Source organism: Dipodomys merriami, unplaced genomic scaffold, assembly GCF_024711535.1.
Source record: "Dipodomys merriami isolate MVZ:Mamm:240054 unplaced genomic scaffold, mDipMer1.0.p SCAF_691, whole genome shotgun sequence".
In the NCBI taxonomy this organism is placed as follows: Eukaryota; Metazoa; Chordata; class Mammalia; order Rodentia; family Heteromyidae; genus Dipodomys; species Dipodomys merriami.
In genome coordinates, this window is record NW_027206281.1 from 32,107 (window position 1) to 50,077 (window position 17,971).

A 17,971-nucleotide genomic window follows, 5' to 3' on the forward strand; every position below is an offset into this window, starting at 1 on the left:
GTAAATCAGGGGCTGGGAAGGTGGCTCAGTGGTAGAGCGCTTGCCTTGCATGCCTGAGGCCCTGGGTTCGATTCCCCAGCACCATATAAGCAGAAAAGGCCAGAACTGGTGCTGTGGCTCAAGTGGCAGAGTGCTAGACTTGAGCTGAAGAGCTGAGGGACAGCGCCCAGGCCAGAGTTCAGGGCCCCTCAAAAGACTTGTATATTCAGCGAAGTGGCTCTCCTTAGCATCTCCGCTCAGGGCTGAGGCGGATCTTGGGAAAGGCCTCCGCTCCAGCCCGTGTGCATCTCGGGACGGGCTCCTCCAGTTTAGCAGGAGCCTAAAGACTCACCCCAAGACTCCTCCTGCCTTTGCAGAGAACTGAGCTTCTCACTCCTTGTGTTCGAAGCCATTGTTTTCTTAATCATGCTTGTGTTTTGTGTTGTTTTACCTGCACCATTGTTGGAACTCGGGGCCTCCTCGCTCTGCTGGTGCTCTCCTGCTTGAGCCACGCCTCCAGCCTGGCTTTTTGCTGGCTAGTTGGATGGGAGTCTGGTGGACTTTTCTACCTGGATCCTCCAGGTCTCAGCCTCCTGAACAGCTAGGATTATAGTCGTGAGCCGCTGGCATACCCAACAGAACTACGTTTGCATAGGCTTATGCATCAGCTAACTTTGGACTTTTTTTCTGCTCAAGGTGAGCGCTCTACCACTTTTGAGCCACAGCTTCACTTCCCATTTTCTGGTGGTTCACTGGAGGTAAAGAGTCTCATGGACTTTCCTGCCCGGGCTGGCTTTGAACCTGTGATCCTCAGATCTCAGCCTCCCGAGGAGCGAGGATGACAGGCGTGAGCCAGCAGCACCAGACTTTCCAACATCCCTTTTGTGAAGGGTGACTTTTGAAATAAAGGCACAAGGAAAGGTGTCTTGTGTAGACGTAAAAATGAAGGCATGTCTGCACGATTTTGAAGATTTCCTTTTGGTGTATATGAAGCCAGTTTCTTATATTTGCCTCCAATGCTTACGATAATCTCACCCCTCCACCTCCCTGCTACTCAGGAAGCTGAGATCTGAGGATCACAGTTCAAAGCCAGCCTGGGCAGGAAAGTCCATGAGGCTCTGGTCTTCAAGGAACCACCAGGAAACCGGAAGTGGCCTTATGGCTCAAGTGGTAGAGCGCCAGCCTTGAGCTGAAGAGCCAAGGGACAGCGCCCAGGCCCCGAGTTCAAGCCCCATGACCAACCAAACGATAAATTCACAGCCTCTCACTTGTTCCACTCACCCGCTTGGCTGGCGCTCTACCACCTGAGCCATGCCTCCAGCCCTGCTTTAAAGTTCTAAATGGCTAGGGCTGATCATTTCCAGCCCAAGGAAGAGAGCGCGACAGTGTGGATCCTGGGCTGTTTTAATAGAAGGATCTTATTCTCTGTGTACAGAAGGCCTCGGCCGCCAGGCCGCGGGGTGACGGGCCCCGGGGCTCCTGGGGGTGCGGGCGGGGCGGGGCGGGGCGGGGCATTAGTAGTTCACCGTCTTTGCGGGCCTGGCGTCTTCCATCTCGGTTTTCAGCCAGCGGTTCGTGCGGTGGCGTCTCAGCGTCTCAATGGCCTTGAGCTCCAGGGGTGTGGGTTCGATCCCCAGGTCTTCGAGGCTCAGCAGGTTGGGCAGGATCTTGTCTGAGAGGTGAAGCTGTGGACAGAAGAAAACCTGTAGCAGCCAGGGGCGGGGGTGCAGGCCTGCGGTCCGGGCGCTCTGGAGGCTGAGTGGGAGGACTGTGAGGGGAGGCCAAGCAAGCCGTAGGACATCACCAGGCGCCTGATGAAGAGACCCGGACGGCCCCGGTGAGCCGTGTGCGCCACGCGCAGAGCCCGGCCTGGCGCTGGGCAGCCGCGGTCACTCCGGTCGGGTAAGGAGTCCAGCCGGGGCTGTCAGCCAGGTTCGCTAGGGCGGAAAGGTCCTGGGCGTGCCCCAAAAGCACCGAGGCAGGTCCAGCCGCGCCCCCCCCCCCTACGCCCCAAAGCCCGAAGATCTCTCCTGAGCGACAGGCCGTCTCCAAACGAGACTCCCCTGCAGGCCTTGTCCTGTTCGAGCGCTCGGGGCTGCAGAGATTACAGGCAGGACCCCGCTAGCCCGTAGCTGGACCAAGGGCATGGCGGGTGTCCCTGGGAAGTGGGGGAAACGGGGATGGGGGGAAGGGGAGCCCCCCTCTGGGATCTCCAATCCCAGAGCCACACGTGGCGGGCAAGGCAGGCACCTGTGGCCAGTAAAGCCAGGGCGGACGGCTCCCGCCTGTTTTCAGGAGGCTGGGGGGTGCTGGGATTACAGGACTGCGCTGCCACGCTTGGCCGGAAGGCGCTTCTGAGGTGCAGGCGAAAAGCGGCAGAGACGAGTGGGAAAGGGGGGCATCGGGAGGAGAGGGAAGGAGGCGCCTCTGCACGCGGACAGACGTGACCCAGCGGAGAGGGAAATCAAGCAGCGGGAGGCGGCAGGCCGACCACCCGCGCTTCCTGCCCCCCGACTCACCCGGTCCACTTTGTCCCTCGTCGTCCACGGTTCAAAGGGGCTGAGTTCAAAGAGCCTCGCGATCATGCTGCAGGAGGGAAGGCAAGGGCACGGGTGAGGGGCCACTCGCTCCGGGCCGGGACTAAAGCAGGCCGCTCCTACGCTCCTCCCCACGCGACCGAGTACGGCAGCGAGCACAAAAGTCCAGGCCACGAGTGCACAGGACTGAGGGCTTCTAAGCACCGGCTGAACGACTCCAGGGGGACCGGGGAGACCCGGGGACGGGGGCGCTCTGGACTGCCCCTGGCCACAAGCAGCTCCGCCCAGGTCTCGCCGATCCTGAGGCTTTCTAAGGAAAACTTCCGTAGACACACCAGGCGGACTGCGATCCGTCCTAACCTGTTGGGTGTCCGGCTCCTTCCTGTGATGGTGGAGCTGGGGTTTGAACCCGGGGCCTTGACCTGGCTAGGTTGCCCCCGGCCCTCTTTTGTACTGTTCACTTTGGAGACTGGGGGCCTCCCCGCTAGAATGGCGGGGCTCAGCTCGGGACGTGCAAAAGCAGCCGCCCACTTACCGATAGGCAACATGGGGCAAGGGGTACGGGAGGAAAGGCCGGTGTGCCACGGCGTAGATGTACCGCACCAGGTCCAAGAGGCGGTAGCGGTTCGGCCTGGCGAGAGGAAGATAAACCACACTGCGGCAAACCAACGGGCTCATCACCTGCCTTTATTTTTTTGTCGGTCGTGGGTCTTGAACTCAGGGCCTGGGCGCTGTCCCTCAGCTCTGAAGCTCAAGGTGAGCGCTCTACCCCTTGAGCCACAGCGCCACTTCTGGTTTTCTGGTGGTTCACTGGAGATCAGAGTCTCATGGACTTTCCTGCCAGCAATCCTAAGACTGAGTACGTCAAACCTGTCTTGAGAACTTCAACTTCATGTATAGAACATGCTGCCCACCAAAAAGGAGGGTAATTAAAAAACAAAACAAATAAGCCAGGCACTGGTGGCTCACGCTTGTCATACTAGCTACTCAGGAGGCTGAGATCTGAGAATCATGGTTCAAAGCCAGCCCGGGCAGGAAAGTCCTTGAGATTCTCATCTCCGATAAACGACTCAACAAATCTGGAAGTGGCGCTGTGGCTCAAGTGGTAGAGCACCAGCCTTGAGCAAAAGAAGCTCAGGGACAGCACCTAGGCCGAGTTCAAGCCCCAGGGCCAGCAAAAAAAAATAAAAAACTTTACCATGTTGCTTAATGAAAACGATCTTCTCCGCGGTGCGATGCGGTTTGTTTTCGTGGGGTGTACAAGATGGGCTTTGGGGGTGAATACCTGCTCCCCAGAGGATGTATATGCTCCTGTGTATTGTAAATCACCTCTAGACTACTGACGGAATAAAGTCAAACATGGTGTAAACACTTTGGGGGAGCATGCACAGGGCAGGGGGTGCATGTTCAGTGTAGACACAATTTTTCCTCTAGATATTGTTGATCTGAAAAGGCCAAACCCCCCACCCCCCACCCCCCACCCTGAGCCACACAGCGACTGAGCTTTCCAGGCATGAGGACTCTCGGGGAAGCGACAGGAATCACTTATAATCTAGGAGTTGGTAGCTCATGCCCGTAAGCCCAGCTAACTCAGGCAGGAGACTGAGATCTGAGGATCCAGGTTCAAATCCTGTCTAGACGGGAAAGGCCGTGAGACTCTTACCTCCAATTAATAAAGAAAAAACAAACAAGCCTGAAATAGAGCTGTGGCTCAAGTGGTTAAGAGCACCAGCCTTGAGCACAAGAAGCTCAGGGACAGCGCCCAGGCCCTGAGTTCGAGTCCCAGGACCGGCCCCAAGCAAGAGTCTGGCACGGGGCTTCAAGCTCTCACCCGACAAAGGCAAAGGTCTGGCCCTTGGCGTCCGGCTCTCTGGCGGCTTTCACGATGCCTCTGGCGACATCAGACACCTGTGCAAATGATAACGCGCGTGGAAGCGATTGCTGGAGGAGGGGAGGGGGAGGAGGGGGAGAAACGGGGAGGAGGGAGAGCCCAGGGGAGAAGGGAAAGCAGATGCCACTGATTCGCAGCCCGCACCCGCCCTGCCCGCTGCGCAGAGCGATGCGTCTGGCTGCTGGGGAGCCGGGGAGCCTCCTAGCCCAGCCTCCTGAGCGCTGGGATTACAGGTGGGCCCCGCCACACCTGCGCCCCGCCTTCCAGGCCCGTCTGAGCACAGCTTGGAGGCCGAGAGGTCTACGAACGTTTGTCACTGTCACAACTGGGGGCTGGCTCTGTGGGAATCCTACAAGCAGCCAGCAACAGTGCCCACAGCCAGCAATGCGGGCAGGGAGCGCTGAGAAGCCCTGGGTGGGGCTGGTGTGGAATGGAAGGCGCTCCTTCTCTGGCAGGCCCCCCCCTCCCCCCCCAGGGCACCTCTGTTCTCACTCGGTCACTTGTCTGGGGAGCCCCCGGGGTCCCCCCCACCCTCTGGCAGCACCGATCGCGCTGCTTAAAAGCCGACTGAGATTGGGGTGGGTCTGTCTAGTGGGTGGATCTCTCTCTGGGGCCAGGCACCGCCTGGCGTGTGTGTTAATGCTCGCGCTGAGGAAAGCTCCTTCTCAGGAAGACGGAAGGTAGCGAGCAAACTGCTGGATCGCAAGGACCCAGGATGCCCGGCACCGGTGCTCACGCCTGTAATCCCAGCTCCTTAGAAGGCTGCGGTCTAGAGATCGCAGGAAAAGTCCATGAGACTTTTATGCCCGATGAAGGGGCGCTGTGGCTCGAGTGGTAGAGCGCCAGCCTTGAGTGAAAGAGCTCAGGGACAGCGCCCAGGCCCCGAGTTCAAGTCCCAGGATAGTACCAAAAACAAGAAAGAAAACCCCAGAAGGAAACTGAGAGTTGATCCCTGAAAGAGGAGGGTGGCAGAGCCTGGCGAGGCCGGGCCGGGTACTCACAAACACGGGCTGCTTCACGGTCCGCAGGCCCAGGGACACGAGAGGGACCCCGACGAACGACCTCATGTCTGCAGAGACGAGGGCCGTGTTCAGAAGGCCTGGCCAGGCTGCTCACGCTCCCCCACCACCCCGCTCAGACTCAACGGCAGCACGGCAGCGAATCCAAGAGCTCAGGGTCCTGGGAAGGAGCCACCACGGGGCGCGGGGACCAGAAACACAGAGGGTGAAGAGACCGAGCACTGGGGGGGGGGGGGGGGGAGCCAGGCAGGTCACGTGACGCACGGCCAGCCAGCCCGAGCATGCTCACTAACGGCTACAAAGATCCACTGGACTCATGAACTGACACGCTGAGCTGCCAGCCCCTGTGGACGATGACACTGCACCCCGACTACTAACAATAGCAACGCCAAGAGTCAAGAAGCACAGAGCAAATGCAAGAGAGAGACCTAACCTAGGAGACTCAGAGGAGTGTGGGCTGCCCCCCGCCCCCCCCCCCCCCGGCGTTTCCCAGACTCACTTGCGAAGTGATTGAGGAATCGGTCCTCTCTTCCAAACATGTCGGCAGGCTTGATGATGGTGGCATCCGGAAACGCCTCCCTCACTTCCTGGTCTCCCACGGCCTGGCCAATCAAGCAGGAGAGAGCACTTGAGCACCGCGACGGTGAACCGGGCTTCTTCCGCTCCCCGGCCCCAGGGACAGGGCAGGCGTCTCTGAGATGCACACGGCCAAGTTACTCATCAGCCCCAGTATGCGGAGGCCGCGCCCCCCAGGTGCTGACCTTGCTCCGCAGGGACCGGGCGGAGCTCCTGATGTCAGAGTTGAGGTGTGACACGTGGATGAGCTTCTCCACGCCGGCTTTTCTGGATTCTCTGGCGATCACTTTGGGAATCCGCACAAAAACGTCCTCGAAAGTAAAGTTTCTGGGAGGATAAAGGGGGTGGGGGAGGGGGTGTGAAGTTGGCCGATGTCTAAGCTGGCGGGGCTGGGCTGGCTTCCCTAATCAATCCCTGAGTTCAGCTTTTAAGCGGTAGTTGTTGCAGTCGAAGCTGGAATTAGGTGTCTCTCTTCAAAGTTTACGGGCCTCTTTGGGGGTCACTTCTAGCCACGGTTTAAGGCTCGTCCTAAGTTCTAAACCAGCATATATAATATTCTGCATCCCCAAGGAAATGTGAGGCTCAGGGTTCCCCCACACCCTGTTTTCTTGGTTTCAAGACAGGGTCTCCCTAAGAGTCTGGGCTGACCTGAAGATCCACTTCCCAAGGCGGAGGCCCTTTAAGAGAACCTGGCTTCCAGGCGCCGGTGGCTCCCGCCTGTCATCCTAGCTACTCAGGAGGCTGAGATCTGAGGATCAAGGTTCAAAGCCAGCCTGGGCAGGAAAGTCCGTGAGACTCTGCTCTCCAATGAATGGCAGAAAAAGCCAGAAGTGGCTGTGGCTCAAGTGGTAGAGCGCTTGCCTTGAGCAAAAGGAGCTCGGGGGCAGCGCCCAGGCCCTGAGTTCAAGCCCCAGGATCGGCAAAAAAATAAAAAGCAAAAGCAAAAGCTTTTGTGATGGTTGAAGGGGAGGAAGGTGTTGGAGGCTAAATAGGCACGCGCTCCTCATCCCTGGGACTTTGCATTCCTGGAGGGACAGAGTGAAACTAAAAGTAGAGTGGTCAGTTTGACATGCACCCTGAACTAAATGTTGGTCATTACAGGAGACAGAAAGTTGACTGTAGGCTGTCCAAAAACCTTAGTATATTTGAAGAAACAGACATATGCCAACAGGTTGACATCAAAGGTTCATCAGGACTTAATACAGGGAACTGGGGGCTGGGAAGGTGGCTCAGTGGTAGAGCGCTTGCCTTGCATGCCTGAGGCCCTGGGTTCGATTCCTCAGCACCACATAAGCAAAAAGAAAAAAGCCGGAAGTGGCGCTGTGGCTCAAGTGGTAGAGCGCTAGCCTTGAGCTGAAGAGCTGAGGGACAGCGCCCAGGCCCAGAGTTCAGGCCCCATGACCGGACCAAAAAAAAAAAAAAAAATACAGGGAACTGGTGTTCTGGAGCTATGAGATTACAACATAATTTGCTGATCACCAATGCAAAGACGAAATGGTTTTTATATTCAAAGAACAAGGCAGAAGCACAATCTAGAACCATCTAGAACATTCCACACACAAAAACCCAATGTGGGGCCTACACAGTGGACCAGGCAACCCTACGCCTGACCCTATCCCACATGGCTGGCTTTGAACCCAAGACCCACAATGGCAATGGCTTTTTATGTTTTTTGGGGGGTGGGGGAAGGTAAAGTGGGGGTACAGTCCTGGGGCTTGAAGTTAGGGCCTGGACGCTGTCCCTGAGCCTCTGTGTTCAAGGCCAGCGCTCTACCACTGGAGCCACAGCTCACTTCCAGCTTTTTGGTAGTTCATTGGAGATAAAGAGTCTCACGGTCTTCCTACCTAGGCTGGCTTCGATCTGCAATCCTCAGACCGCAGCCTCCTGAGTAGCTAGGATGACCGGCGTGAACCACCGATGGCCAGCTGGTCCTGATTTTTCTTTGTGCCAGTCCTGGGGCTTGAACTCAGGGCCTGGGCGCTGTCCCTGAGCTGCTTCTGCTCCAGGCTAGCATCTACCCCTGGATCCACAGCGCCACTTCTGGCTTTTTCTGCGTATGTGGTGCTGAGGACTCGAACCCGGGGCTTCATGCATGCTGGGCGAGCGCTCTGCCACGGAACCGCCTTCCCAGGCCTGGTGCTGCCACCTGAGCCTGACGGGTGTCCGCGCGACACCCCGCTGAGGGGTGCGGGGGACGTCCACACGACGCCCGAAGCAGGCGCCCTGCGAATGCACGCCTCCCGGACGCCGAGGCCCACCTGGTTTCCCACTCTCTCCCCACGAGGTTGATGACCAGGTTGCTGTGCTGCACGGCTCTCTGGATGGAGCTCTTCTCTCTGGAGTCCCATTCCTGGGGCCAGAAGTAACCAATCAGCTGACACCATGAGGACACACCCCCCACCCCAGGCCCCACCTGTCTGAGGCCCCGCCCCCTCCATGCCCAGGCCCGTGTCTAACTGGGCCATTCTCTTGTCTGTCACCCAGACCCTGGATCCCATCAGAGATGAGGAGAAGGTTCCCGCCCCCCCCCTGGGCCTAGGGACCTTTCAACTCAGGAAACCAGAAAAGAAGTTGCTCGTATTTCAGGCAGCGTGCTGATTTTTGTCCATCCAACTAACCCCCGAGGTAGTAAGGGGATCAGGAGATCCAGTCTCCCTTCCTGAAACCTAGCCAAAGAAGCAAGGACAGCTGGGACATAGACAAAGAAATGGAGACACAGACACACAGACACACACACATTGTGTTTGTTGGCATTGTCAGGGTTTGAACTCAGGACCTCGTGCTCTACCACTTGAACCAACTTCCTTTTTGATCATCTCAGGCCCAAGCAGAAATGGAAAGAGGCGGGCTGCCTAACCCTCAGGCTTTGTATAGAGCTCTACTCTTGAACAGTTTCTAAACCATCTAGAAGAAAAACTGATGAGCTCTTGGATGAACGGATCCAAAACAGTGACCGCAGATTAATAACTCCAGACAAAAGCACAGGACTGTCTACAGTAAAATGGAGATTGAGACCCGGCCCTGGTGGCTCCCGCCTGTCATCCCAGCTACTCAGGAGGCTGAGATCTGAGGCTCGCAGTTCAAAGCCAGCCCGGGCAGGAAAGTCTATGACACTCTGTGAGACTCTTATCTCCAATGAACCAAAAAGCTGGAAGTGAAGCTAGGGCTCCAGTAATAGGGTGCTAGCTTTGAGTAAAAGAGCTTAGGGACAGTGTGCAGACCCTGAGTTCAAGACCCAGGGCTAGCACGCTCAACACACACACACACACACACACACACACACACACACACACACACACACAATCAAATGCTGCAAGCATTCCAATAAGAGATAAGAAATCAGGATTTCTAAGGGCGTAATCCGAGGTGGATGTGTAGGAGTCCGTGTGTTGGGCTAGGAAGGGCATGTATTTACATGTGTATGCCAGTTCTCAGGGCTGAGGCCCAGGGCGCCCCCCGTTGGCCAGAGGAAGAACCTTAAAGGGAAGGCCAATGTACCAACGGAGACAAGTAGTAAGACATCCTACTTGTGATGTTTGGCCTATAAAAACTTCCGATCTAAAGATGACATGAAGTCGCCCCCCCCCCACCCGCCCTGGGGTTCCTGCCTGCAATCCCAGCTATTCAGGAGGCTGAGGATGGAGGTTTGAAGCCAGCCCAGTCAGGCAAATCTTAGCCTCTTATCTCCAGTTAACTAGTCAGAAGTGGAGTTGTATGGCTGGAGGGGTAGAGCGTGAGCCTTGAGCACAAAACCTCAGGGACAGCTCCCAGGACCCCAAAGTTCAAGCCTCCCCCCCCCCCCCAGCAAGGGAAAAAGAAGAAAAAGAGGGCATGAAGTACATAGGTGATCTTAAAATGTGCTACTTTCTGAATCCTATACACTTGGGATCTTTTCTACTGGTCATACACATTGAATAGTATTAAAAAAAAAAAAAAAGGTACGGTATTTTTAATAATACATTTTACTTAAACAAATCTAAGGTCTTACTTCAGCCTATAATAAGTGGAGCTGGGATCCTCCCTGACATCCTCTTCTAGCCTCACAAGCCTCCCCAAACCCTTATGGCCGAACCAAGTCCCACTAGGAGTTAATGTCTTTGACTTAATGAAGGATGGACAGACAGAGTGCAGTCTCCAGCAGATGACAGATTTTATACCATGGGTTCTGTGCCAGAATTTTAAGCATGAAGGTGATGTGTCAGAGGATATAAAACACACGGTAAAAACATCAAGTCTGGAAGTGGCACTGTGGCTAAGTGGTAGAGCGCTAGCCTTGAGCAAAAGAGCTCAGGGACAGTGCCCAGGCCCCAAGTTCAAGACCCACAACCACCACCACTAACAACAAGAAAACATCCCATCTGCGTAGACCAACAGGGACGTTCATGGGAGGGGATTAAGTTTCAGCTCTACAAAGGAATGAGAAACCTCACACAGGCTGTTAAGGGGAAGAAGTCAATCTGAAAGGCTATGGCTTGTCTGCCTCCAAAAAGACATCACAGGAGGTGGTGAAAAGATCCACAATCGTCCTGTCAGGTGTGTGTGTGTGGGGGGGCGCGGTAGGAGGGAGAGGGACAGTGTCTTCTCCACACTGTCTATTTAGACAAGAGCTCAAGCTTTGGACAGGCAGCTTCAGGCTTCCATAGCGGGAAAGCACAGCCACCAGGGTGAGCAAACGATACAGGCCAAACCTGGCCCTTGGCCTGGTTTTGTAAATAAAGTTTTATTGGCACACGCGTTTGTTTACACAGCTGTTTTCAGGACACCTGGGCGCAGCTCAGTCATTATGACCAGGACTCTATAAGGGCTACAGATCCCATGTCCTTTAAACTTCAGGTCCTGGGCAGGAAAGGTTTGCCCACTGCTAGTCTAGAAACCAGAGACACGGGAACTTACAAATGGAGGATGCCTGTGGTTCGTTCTGGATGAAAATCACGCCCTAACAGTGACCTGTCATTCACAGCTGTTGGCTGCGACGAGCAGGCATGAAGTCTTACCATGAAGATTATCTGGCCCAGGTCACCCATGGGGCGAAGGTGCATGAGGTCATATGTGTCACACCGGTAGGGGATAATGATCTGAGTTCCTATTCGGCCTAGGGAAGAACGCATTGAAACAAGACTCATCGACACCGTGATACAACATGATGATGCGTTATTCGATGGAGACTTGGAAAGGCTTAAATTCTGCTATGACACTATAAGCTCATGTTCTTGTCGGGTGCTGGTGGCTCACGCTTGTCATCCCAGCTATTCGGGAGGCTGAGATCTGAGGATTGTGGTTCAAAGCCAACTAGGGGCACGAAAGTATGAGACTCTGATCTCCTGTGAACCAACAGAAAGCTGGAAGTGGTGCTGTGACTCAAGTGGTAGAGCACCAGCCTTGAGCAAAAGCAGCTCAGGGACAGTACCCAGGGCCAGGAGTTAAATAGATTAACTAAATAAATACATATTACCTAACTCCAAGGTAGTACAATTTGGGTTTGTTTCCTACCTTTTCTTGCTTATTTTGGGGGTGGGGTGGGGGCTGGGGGCTGACGGTTTGGAACTCAGGGCCTCAAGCCTTCTACCCCTTGAGCCAGGTCAGCAGCTGTGTAGTAGCGTCCAATCAAGAGACACATGGCTCATTCAAATCCCCGTCAAGAGCAATGGGCCCAGTGAGCACAAGGCAGGACTTGTACTTACCAAGGTGGTTGACGACGTACCGGCCCAGGAATCCCGTGGCTCCGAACACGGTGGCCACCAGCCCGCTGACGGAGGAGCGGCCCCCTTTGCCGTGAGGTATGACGGCATGGTGGAGCTGGTGACGGAGTGGGCCGTGAAACCCAGCAGTGGCCGCAAGCGCAGAACCTGAAGGCGAACCCGGAGCACGCAGAACACAGAACACAGCGAAGGGCCAGGTTAGTTTAAAAGCCACCAGGAACCCAAGTCCTTCCTTTCCCCGAACACCTGCGACGCTATTTTGTCATCTGGACCTTAGCGATCAAAGTAGCAATGACCGTAATCATTACCACGTAAACTCCCTCTGACAGGAGGAGATACGTTCTATCCTAGGGGCTCTCGTGAGCCTGGGGAGAGAAGGCTCACTGAGCCATGTGATCATGAGGAAGGAAGGAATCCTGGGAAAAGTGTCCGCAAGGGGGTGTAAAAAAGGAATTAACAAGCCAGGCAGGCGCAGGTGGCTCCCGCCTGTCATCCCAGCTACTCAGGAGGCTGAGATCTGAGGATCGAGGTTCAAGGCCAGCCTGGGCAGGAAAGTCCATGAGACTCTGATCTCCAAGGAACCACCAGAAAAACCGGAAGTGGCGCTGTGGCTCAAGTGGTAGAGCACCAGCCTTGAGCTGAGGAGCTGAGGGACAGCGCCCAGGTCCTAAAGTTCAAGCCCCACGACTTACAAAAAAAAAAAAAAAGGAATAACAGAGAATTCCAAACTGGGAGCTGGTGGTTCACGCCTGGAATCCCAGCATACTGAGATCTAAGGATTGAAGCCAGCCTAGGAAGGAAAGTCCAGGAGACGTTTATCTCTAATAAACTACCAAAAAACTGCAAGTGGAGCTGGGGCTCAAGTAGTAGAACGCCAGCCTTGAGCAAAAGAAGCTCAGGAATGGCTTCTTTACAAAGCTGAGCGTTTACCACAGGTCGTAAAGCAGCTGCCACGCTGCCGGGCAAACAGAATGCGCTCAGGAAATGCAAGCCAGCCGCTTGGGTCCCAGCATCCCCATCCTCCCGTGTATGATGAATACCGTTAGGAGAATAATGTTCTTTATCCATTATGCATGGATTAATTCCTCTGCTCAAAGTTTCCATCGGTTTGGCATGCTGATATCCAGATGCTCACTTGCAGGGTAACCTAATTTCTTCTTTAACATATTTAAAAGCTATACAGTTATGCACTTTACGGTGATGTGGTATACATCCAATAGCACATATTTCATATATCACAGATCATATAGATCACAACTGGACTTACCTAAAGGAGAACCTTGTTAGTATTACAGAAAACACTTCTATGAGTTACAACACTGTATGGGATGTGTGTGAGTGTGTGTGTGAACGCGCATGCACGCGTGCTGGTCCTGGGGCATGTACTTAAGAGTCTAGATGCTATCCCTAGACTTTCTGGTGGTTCACTGGAGATCAAAGTCTCCTGGACTTCCCTTGCCTGGGCTGGCTTCAAACCACAGCGCTCAGATGTCAACTTCCTGAGTTGCCAGGATTACAGTCGTGAGTAACAGTACCTGGCTGTGTAGACCTTCTCAGGACACCCACCTTGGAAACTGCTGAGCCTCGATTATCCATTCCCTCCTAACCCTCAGGGACCACAGCCACGCCACTGTCTCAGAATACTTCGCTCCATTCTTTTCACCCTGTCTCCCTCCCTCTCTTTTCTTAGCATACACTGGTTGTATAGTGGTGTTCTACTGTAATATTCCACCGTAATACTCCACCAGTTCTTTGCCTGCGGGAAATGTGCTCATTTGCTGGTTTTCAGGCCCACCCCAGCAACCAGTGAAGGAAGATTTTTCTAGAATGCCATCCTCCACTGGCGTCCCAATCTTCCATCAGTGGCCCCCAGGAACCAAAATCTCTTTTTAAAACTTCATATTGTGCCTCGTGGTCATCATGTTTAAGCACAATTTATCTGTGCCTTCGTTACATGTGCTTTTTACCAAGCATGGCCAAAACATAAAGTAAAATCAAGAGAAACTTCAATGACAAAATTGCTGTTTAAAAAGCTGTTGTTTTGGTAGATGTTTTGTGTGTGTGAGCGTGTGTGTCTGTGTGTGTCTGTGCGTGTGCACGTGAAGTCAGGGCTTGAGCGCCATCCCTTAGCTTTCTTAAAGCTCAAGGCACACTTGAGCTGCATCTCCACATCTTGCCTTCTGGTGGTTCCTTGGAGACAGAAGTCTCATGGACTTTCCTGTGTGGACTGGCTTCAAACCATGATCCTCATATCTCAGCCTCCTGAGCAGCTGGGATTAGAGGCATCAGCTGCCAGTGCTTGGATAAAAACCATTTTTTTTTATTGATGCAGAAGCCGAGTTCCACATTCTCATCAGCTGTGTTTAAATTGTCGCGCGATCTGTGAAAATCTGCCTCCTGAGGAGAGCATATGGCGTCCACAAAAGCCAGCTAATGTGCTTCATTGAATTGATGAAATATTATAGATGTTTTTTTGTGGCAGGAGGGATGTGGAAGTTGGGCTGTGTGATAGGGAAAAGAAAGCAAATCACCCTTTTGTCCCTGAGTTCTGTGCCCTGTGTTTCTCCCTTCCACCCCCCCCACCCCCGAAGATGCACACATGAATACACAGCATACATAAAGACAGAAGCATCAAAAACTAAAAAAGAGGGGCTGGGAAGGTGGCTCAGTGGTAGAGCGTTCGACTTGCATGCTCAAAGCCCTGGGTTCAATTCCTCAGCACCACATAAGCAAAAAGAAAAAAAAAAAAGCCGGAAGTGGCGCTGTGGCTCAAGTGGTAGAGTGCTAGCCTTGAGCTGAAGAGCTCAGGGACAGCACCCAGGCCTTGAGTTCAGGCCCCATGACCGGACCCAAAAAAAAAAAAAAAAAAAACCTAAAAAAAAAAAAAAGTCTTGTTTCCATCTCTTGGAGGTGTTTTCAGTATATCATTTAATATAAATACGAAAAAGTGCTTAGGCATTTTGCGCCTTTGTGAGTCTCTCCTAAGAGCATCCTCTTTTGGTCTTATGTGTGTGTGTCTAGGATCCTGTGTAATTTGTCATTTCTTGGTACATTTCTGATCTAACTTCCGCATATCAGAAAGAACATGATGAATACACTTTTTTTTTTTTATGGTTGGTCATGGGGCTTGAACTCTAGGCCTGGGCGCTGACCCTCGGCTCCTCAGCTCAAGGCTAGCGCTCTACCACTTGAGCCACAGCGCCACTTCCTGAATACACTTTTGCCAGGCTGTCACGTGACTTGGTCCCCAAGGGCTATAGGCACAGGTCCCTCGCTTCCTCCTCGGAGTCTCACCTGTTCAGGTAGCATGTACCAACACCTTCCCAACTGCATGCCGGAACTCTAACCAAGACGGAAAGCGAAAAGGAATCCTCTACACACTCCTGACTCTCCACCTCTGCTGGACACGGGAACTACCTGAGGCGATTTTTTTTTTTTTTTTTTTTTGGTCCAGTCATGGGGCCTGAACTCTGGGCCTGGGCGCTGTCCCTCAGCTCTTCAGCTCAAGGCTAGCGCTCTACCACTTGAGCCACAGCGCCACTTCCGGCTTTTTTCTTTTTGCTTATGTGGTACTGAGGAATCGAACCCAGGGCCTCAGGCATGCAAGGCAAGCGCTCTACCACTGAGCCACCTTCCCAGCCCTTGAGGCGATTTTTTTTTAAAGACACCGGGAACTAATCTTAACTGATTTGAGAGATCTAAAATGAATCCCCAAAGCCTGGTGCTAGTGGCGCACACCTGTCATCCTAGCTACTCGGTAGGCTGAAAGCTGAGGATCACAGTTCAAAGCTGGCCGGGGCAGGAAAAGTCCCTGTGAGACTCTTACCTCCAATAAACTGATCAAGAAAAGCCAGATGTGGTTCAAGTGGTAGAGTGCTAGCCTTGAGCACAAAGTGGCTATGGGACAGTGCCCAGGCCCTGAGTTCAAGCCCTAGGACTAGCAAAATAAAATCAAATGACATTAAAAAGAAAACGAACCCTTTTTTTAAAGTCTTCGTAAGGCTCACAGAGGGTGACACTGATCAAGATTCGTTGCATGCTTCTACTACTTTGCTGGATGACAGCTCCCTTCATTCAGCTACTTAAGGGATTAAAAATAAAAGCTCGATGGGCACCCGTGTGGCTCATGCCTGTCATCCCAGCGACTCAGGAAGCTGAGATCTGAGGATCAGGGTTCAAAGCCAGCCCTGGAAAGTCCATGAGACTCTGACCTCCAAGGAACCAGCACACAAAAAAAGCCAGAAGTGGTGCAGTGGCTCAAGTGGCAGAGCCTTGAGCTGAAGAGCTGAGGGACAGCGCCCAGGCCGTGAGTTCAAACCCCATGGCTGACCAAAAATATATAAAAGGAATAAAGCTCTCAGTGACCACGAAGCGACCTTCGAGGGCAGACAACACGGTGCACAGATTTAGACCACACTATGGAAAAGCAACTTTTGGGGGAGCGGGGTGGGAGGAGAGGGGTAGCGGGGGGAAAGATGGTGATGAAGGGTCACCCTCCAAACAACGGCTTTGCGCAGGAGGCCTGCAGACCCCCAGGCTAACCCCGGGCCTCCTCCTGCCCCCCCACCCCGCATCCCTCCCCAGGCCGGATCTCACCCCACCCCGCATCCCTCCCCAGGCCGGATCCCACCCCCAGGGACAGCGCAGGAGGCCTGCAGACCCCCAGGCTAACCCCGGGCCTCCTCCTGCCCCCCCACATCCCCCCACCCTGCATCCCTCCCCAGGCCGGATCCCCCTGCACCCCGCATACCCCCCCCCCGCACCCCACATCCCTCCCCACCCCCCCACCCCACATCCCCCCGCACCCCCCACACACCCCGCATCCCCCCGCATACCCCCCACCCCACATCCCGCCTGTACCCCCCGCACCCCACATCCCCCCCGCATCCCCCTGCATCCTGCATCCCACCCACCACACATCCCCCCTGTACCCCCCCGCCCTGCACCCCCCTCCCACCCCGCATCTCCCCCACCCCGCATCCCCCCACATCCCACTCCCACCCCGCATCCCCCCACCCCGCATCCCCCTGCACCCCCTCCCACCCCGCATCCCCCCACATCCCCCGGCACCCCCACGCACCCCGCATCCCCCATCCCGCATCCCCCCCACATCCCCCTCCCACCCCGCATCCCCCCGCACCCCGCATCCCTCCCCACCCCCCACCCCCCCCCGCACCCCCTACGCACCCCACATCCCCCCGCATACCCCCACCCCACATCCCGCCTGTACCCCCCCCACCCCGCATCCCCCTGCACCCTGCATCCCACCCACCCCGCATCCCCCGGCACCCCCCTCCCACCCCGCACCCCCCACCCCTCACCCTCCCCCCCGCATCCCCTCCCCACCCCCCGCATCCCCCCACCCCCCCGCATCCCCTCCCCACCCCCCCGCACCCCCCTCCCCGCATCCCCCACCCCCCCGCATCCCCTCCCCACCCCCCCGCACCCCCCGCCCCGCATCCCCCCGCACCCCGCATCCCCTCCCCACCCCCCCACCCCCCCGCCCCGCATCCCCCCGCACCCCCCCGCATCCCCTCCCCACCCCCCCCGCACCCCCCTCCCCCCCGCATCCCCTCCCCACCCCCCCGCACCCCCCTCCCCGCATCCCCCACCCCCCCGCATCCCCTCCCCACCCCCCCGCACCCCCCGCCCCGCATCCCCCCGCACCCCGCATCCCCTCCCCACCCCCCCACCCCCCCGCCCCGCATCCCCCCGCACCCCCCCGCATCCCCTCCCCACCCCCCCCGCACCCCCCTCCCCCCCCGCATCCCCTCCCCACCCCCCCGCACCCCCCGCCCCGCATCCCCCACCCCCCCCGCACCCCCTCCCCACCCCCCCGCCCCCCCCGCCCCGCACCCCCCCCCCCCGCTCCCCGCGGGCCTCCCGTCCCGGCTGCAGGCCTGCCGGGCCTCGCGCGCGCCTCCCGGGCTCGGGTCGGTGGGAACCGCGACCCCCCGACCGCGGGCAGGACGCCCGGGCCCCGCGCCTGCGCCCCGCACCGCGTCGGGGGCCGCGGCCCCGGCGGACACTTACGTGACATTGGCCAAGCCCGGGCGACCCGGGGCGGAGCGGCGGCCGCCATCTCGCCTCCCACAGTCCCCCGCGCGGGCGGGCGAGCGCGTGCGCACGCGCGTCGGGCCGCGGGCCGGCGACGGATCCCCACAGCGGCCAACCTTCCTCTTTCCGCCGTGGCGACTGCGCCTGCGCCGGGAGCGCCGGACCGGAAGGGGCGGGCCGAAGGGGTCGGTGTCGGTTGGCCCGCCGCGTGGC

General features: G+C 56.2%; 1 protein-coding gene across 1 annotated transcript; it reads right to left on the bottom strand.

The window, feature by feature from the left end:
• Window positions 1–1,365: 1,365 nt before the first annotated feature.
• Ndufa9 (NADH:ubiquinone oxidoreductase subunit A9) lies at window positions 1,366–17,836 on the bottom strand. The gene is made up of 11 exons (XM_070006042.1): window positions 17,735–17,836; window positions 11,684–11,848; window positions 10,997–11,094; window positions 8,261–8,352; window positions 6,188–6,329; window positions 5,926–6,028; window positions 5,409–5,476; window positions 4,348–4,424; window positions 3,052–3,147; window positions 2,499–2,565; window positions 1,366–1,664 (listed from the first exon to the last, which is right to left on the bottom strand). The coding sequence occupies exons 1-11, from the start codon at window positions 17,781–17,783 to the stop codon at window positions 1,494–1,496; spliced, it is 1,128 nt and encodes a 375-aa protein (XP_069862143.1). The 5' UTR covers window positions 17,784–17,836; the 3' UTR covers window positions 1,366–1,493.
• Between the last annotated feature and the right edge of the window lie 135 nt (window positions 17,837–17,971).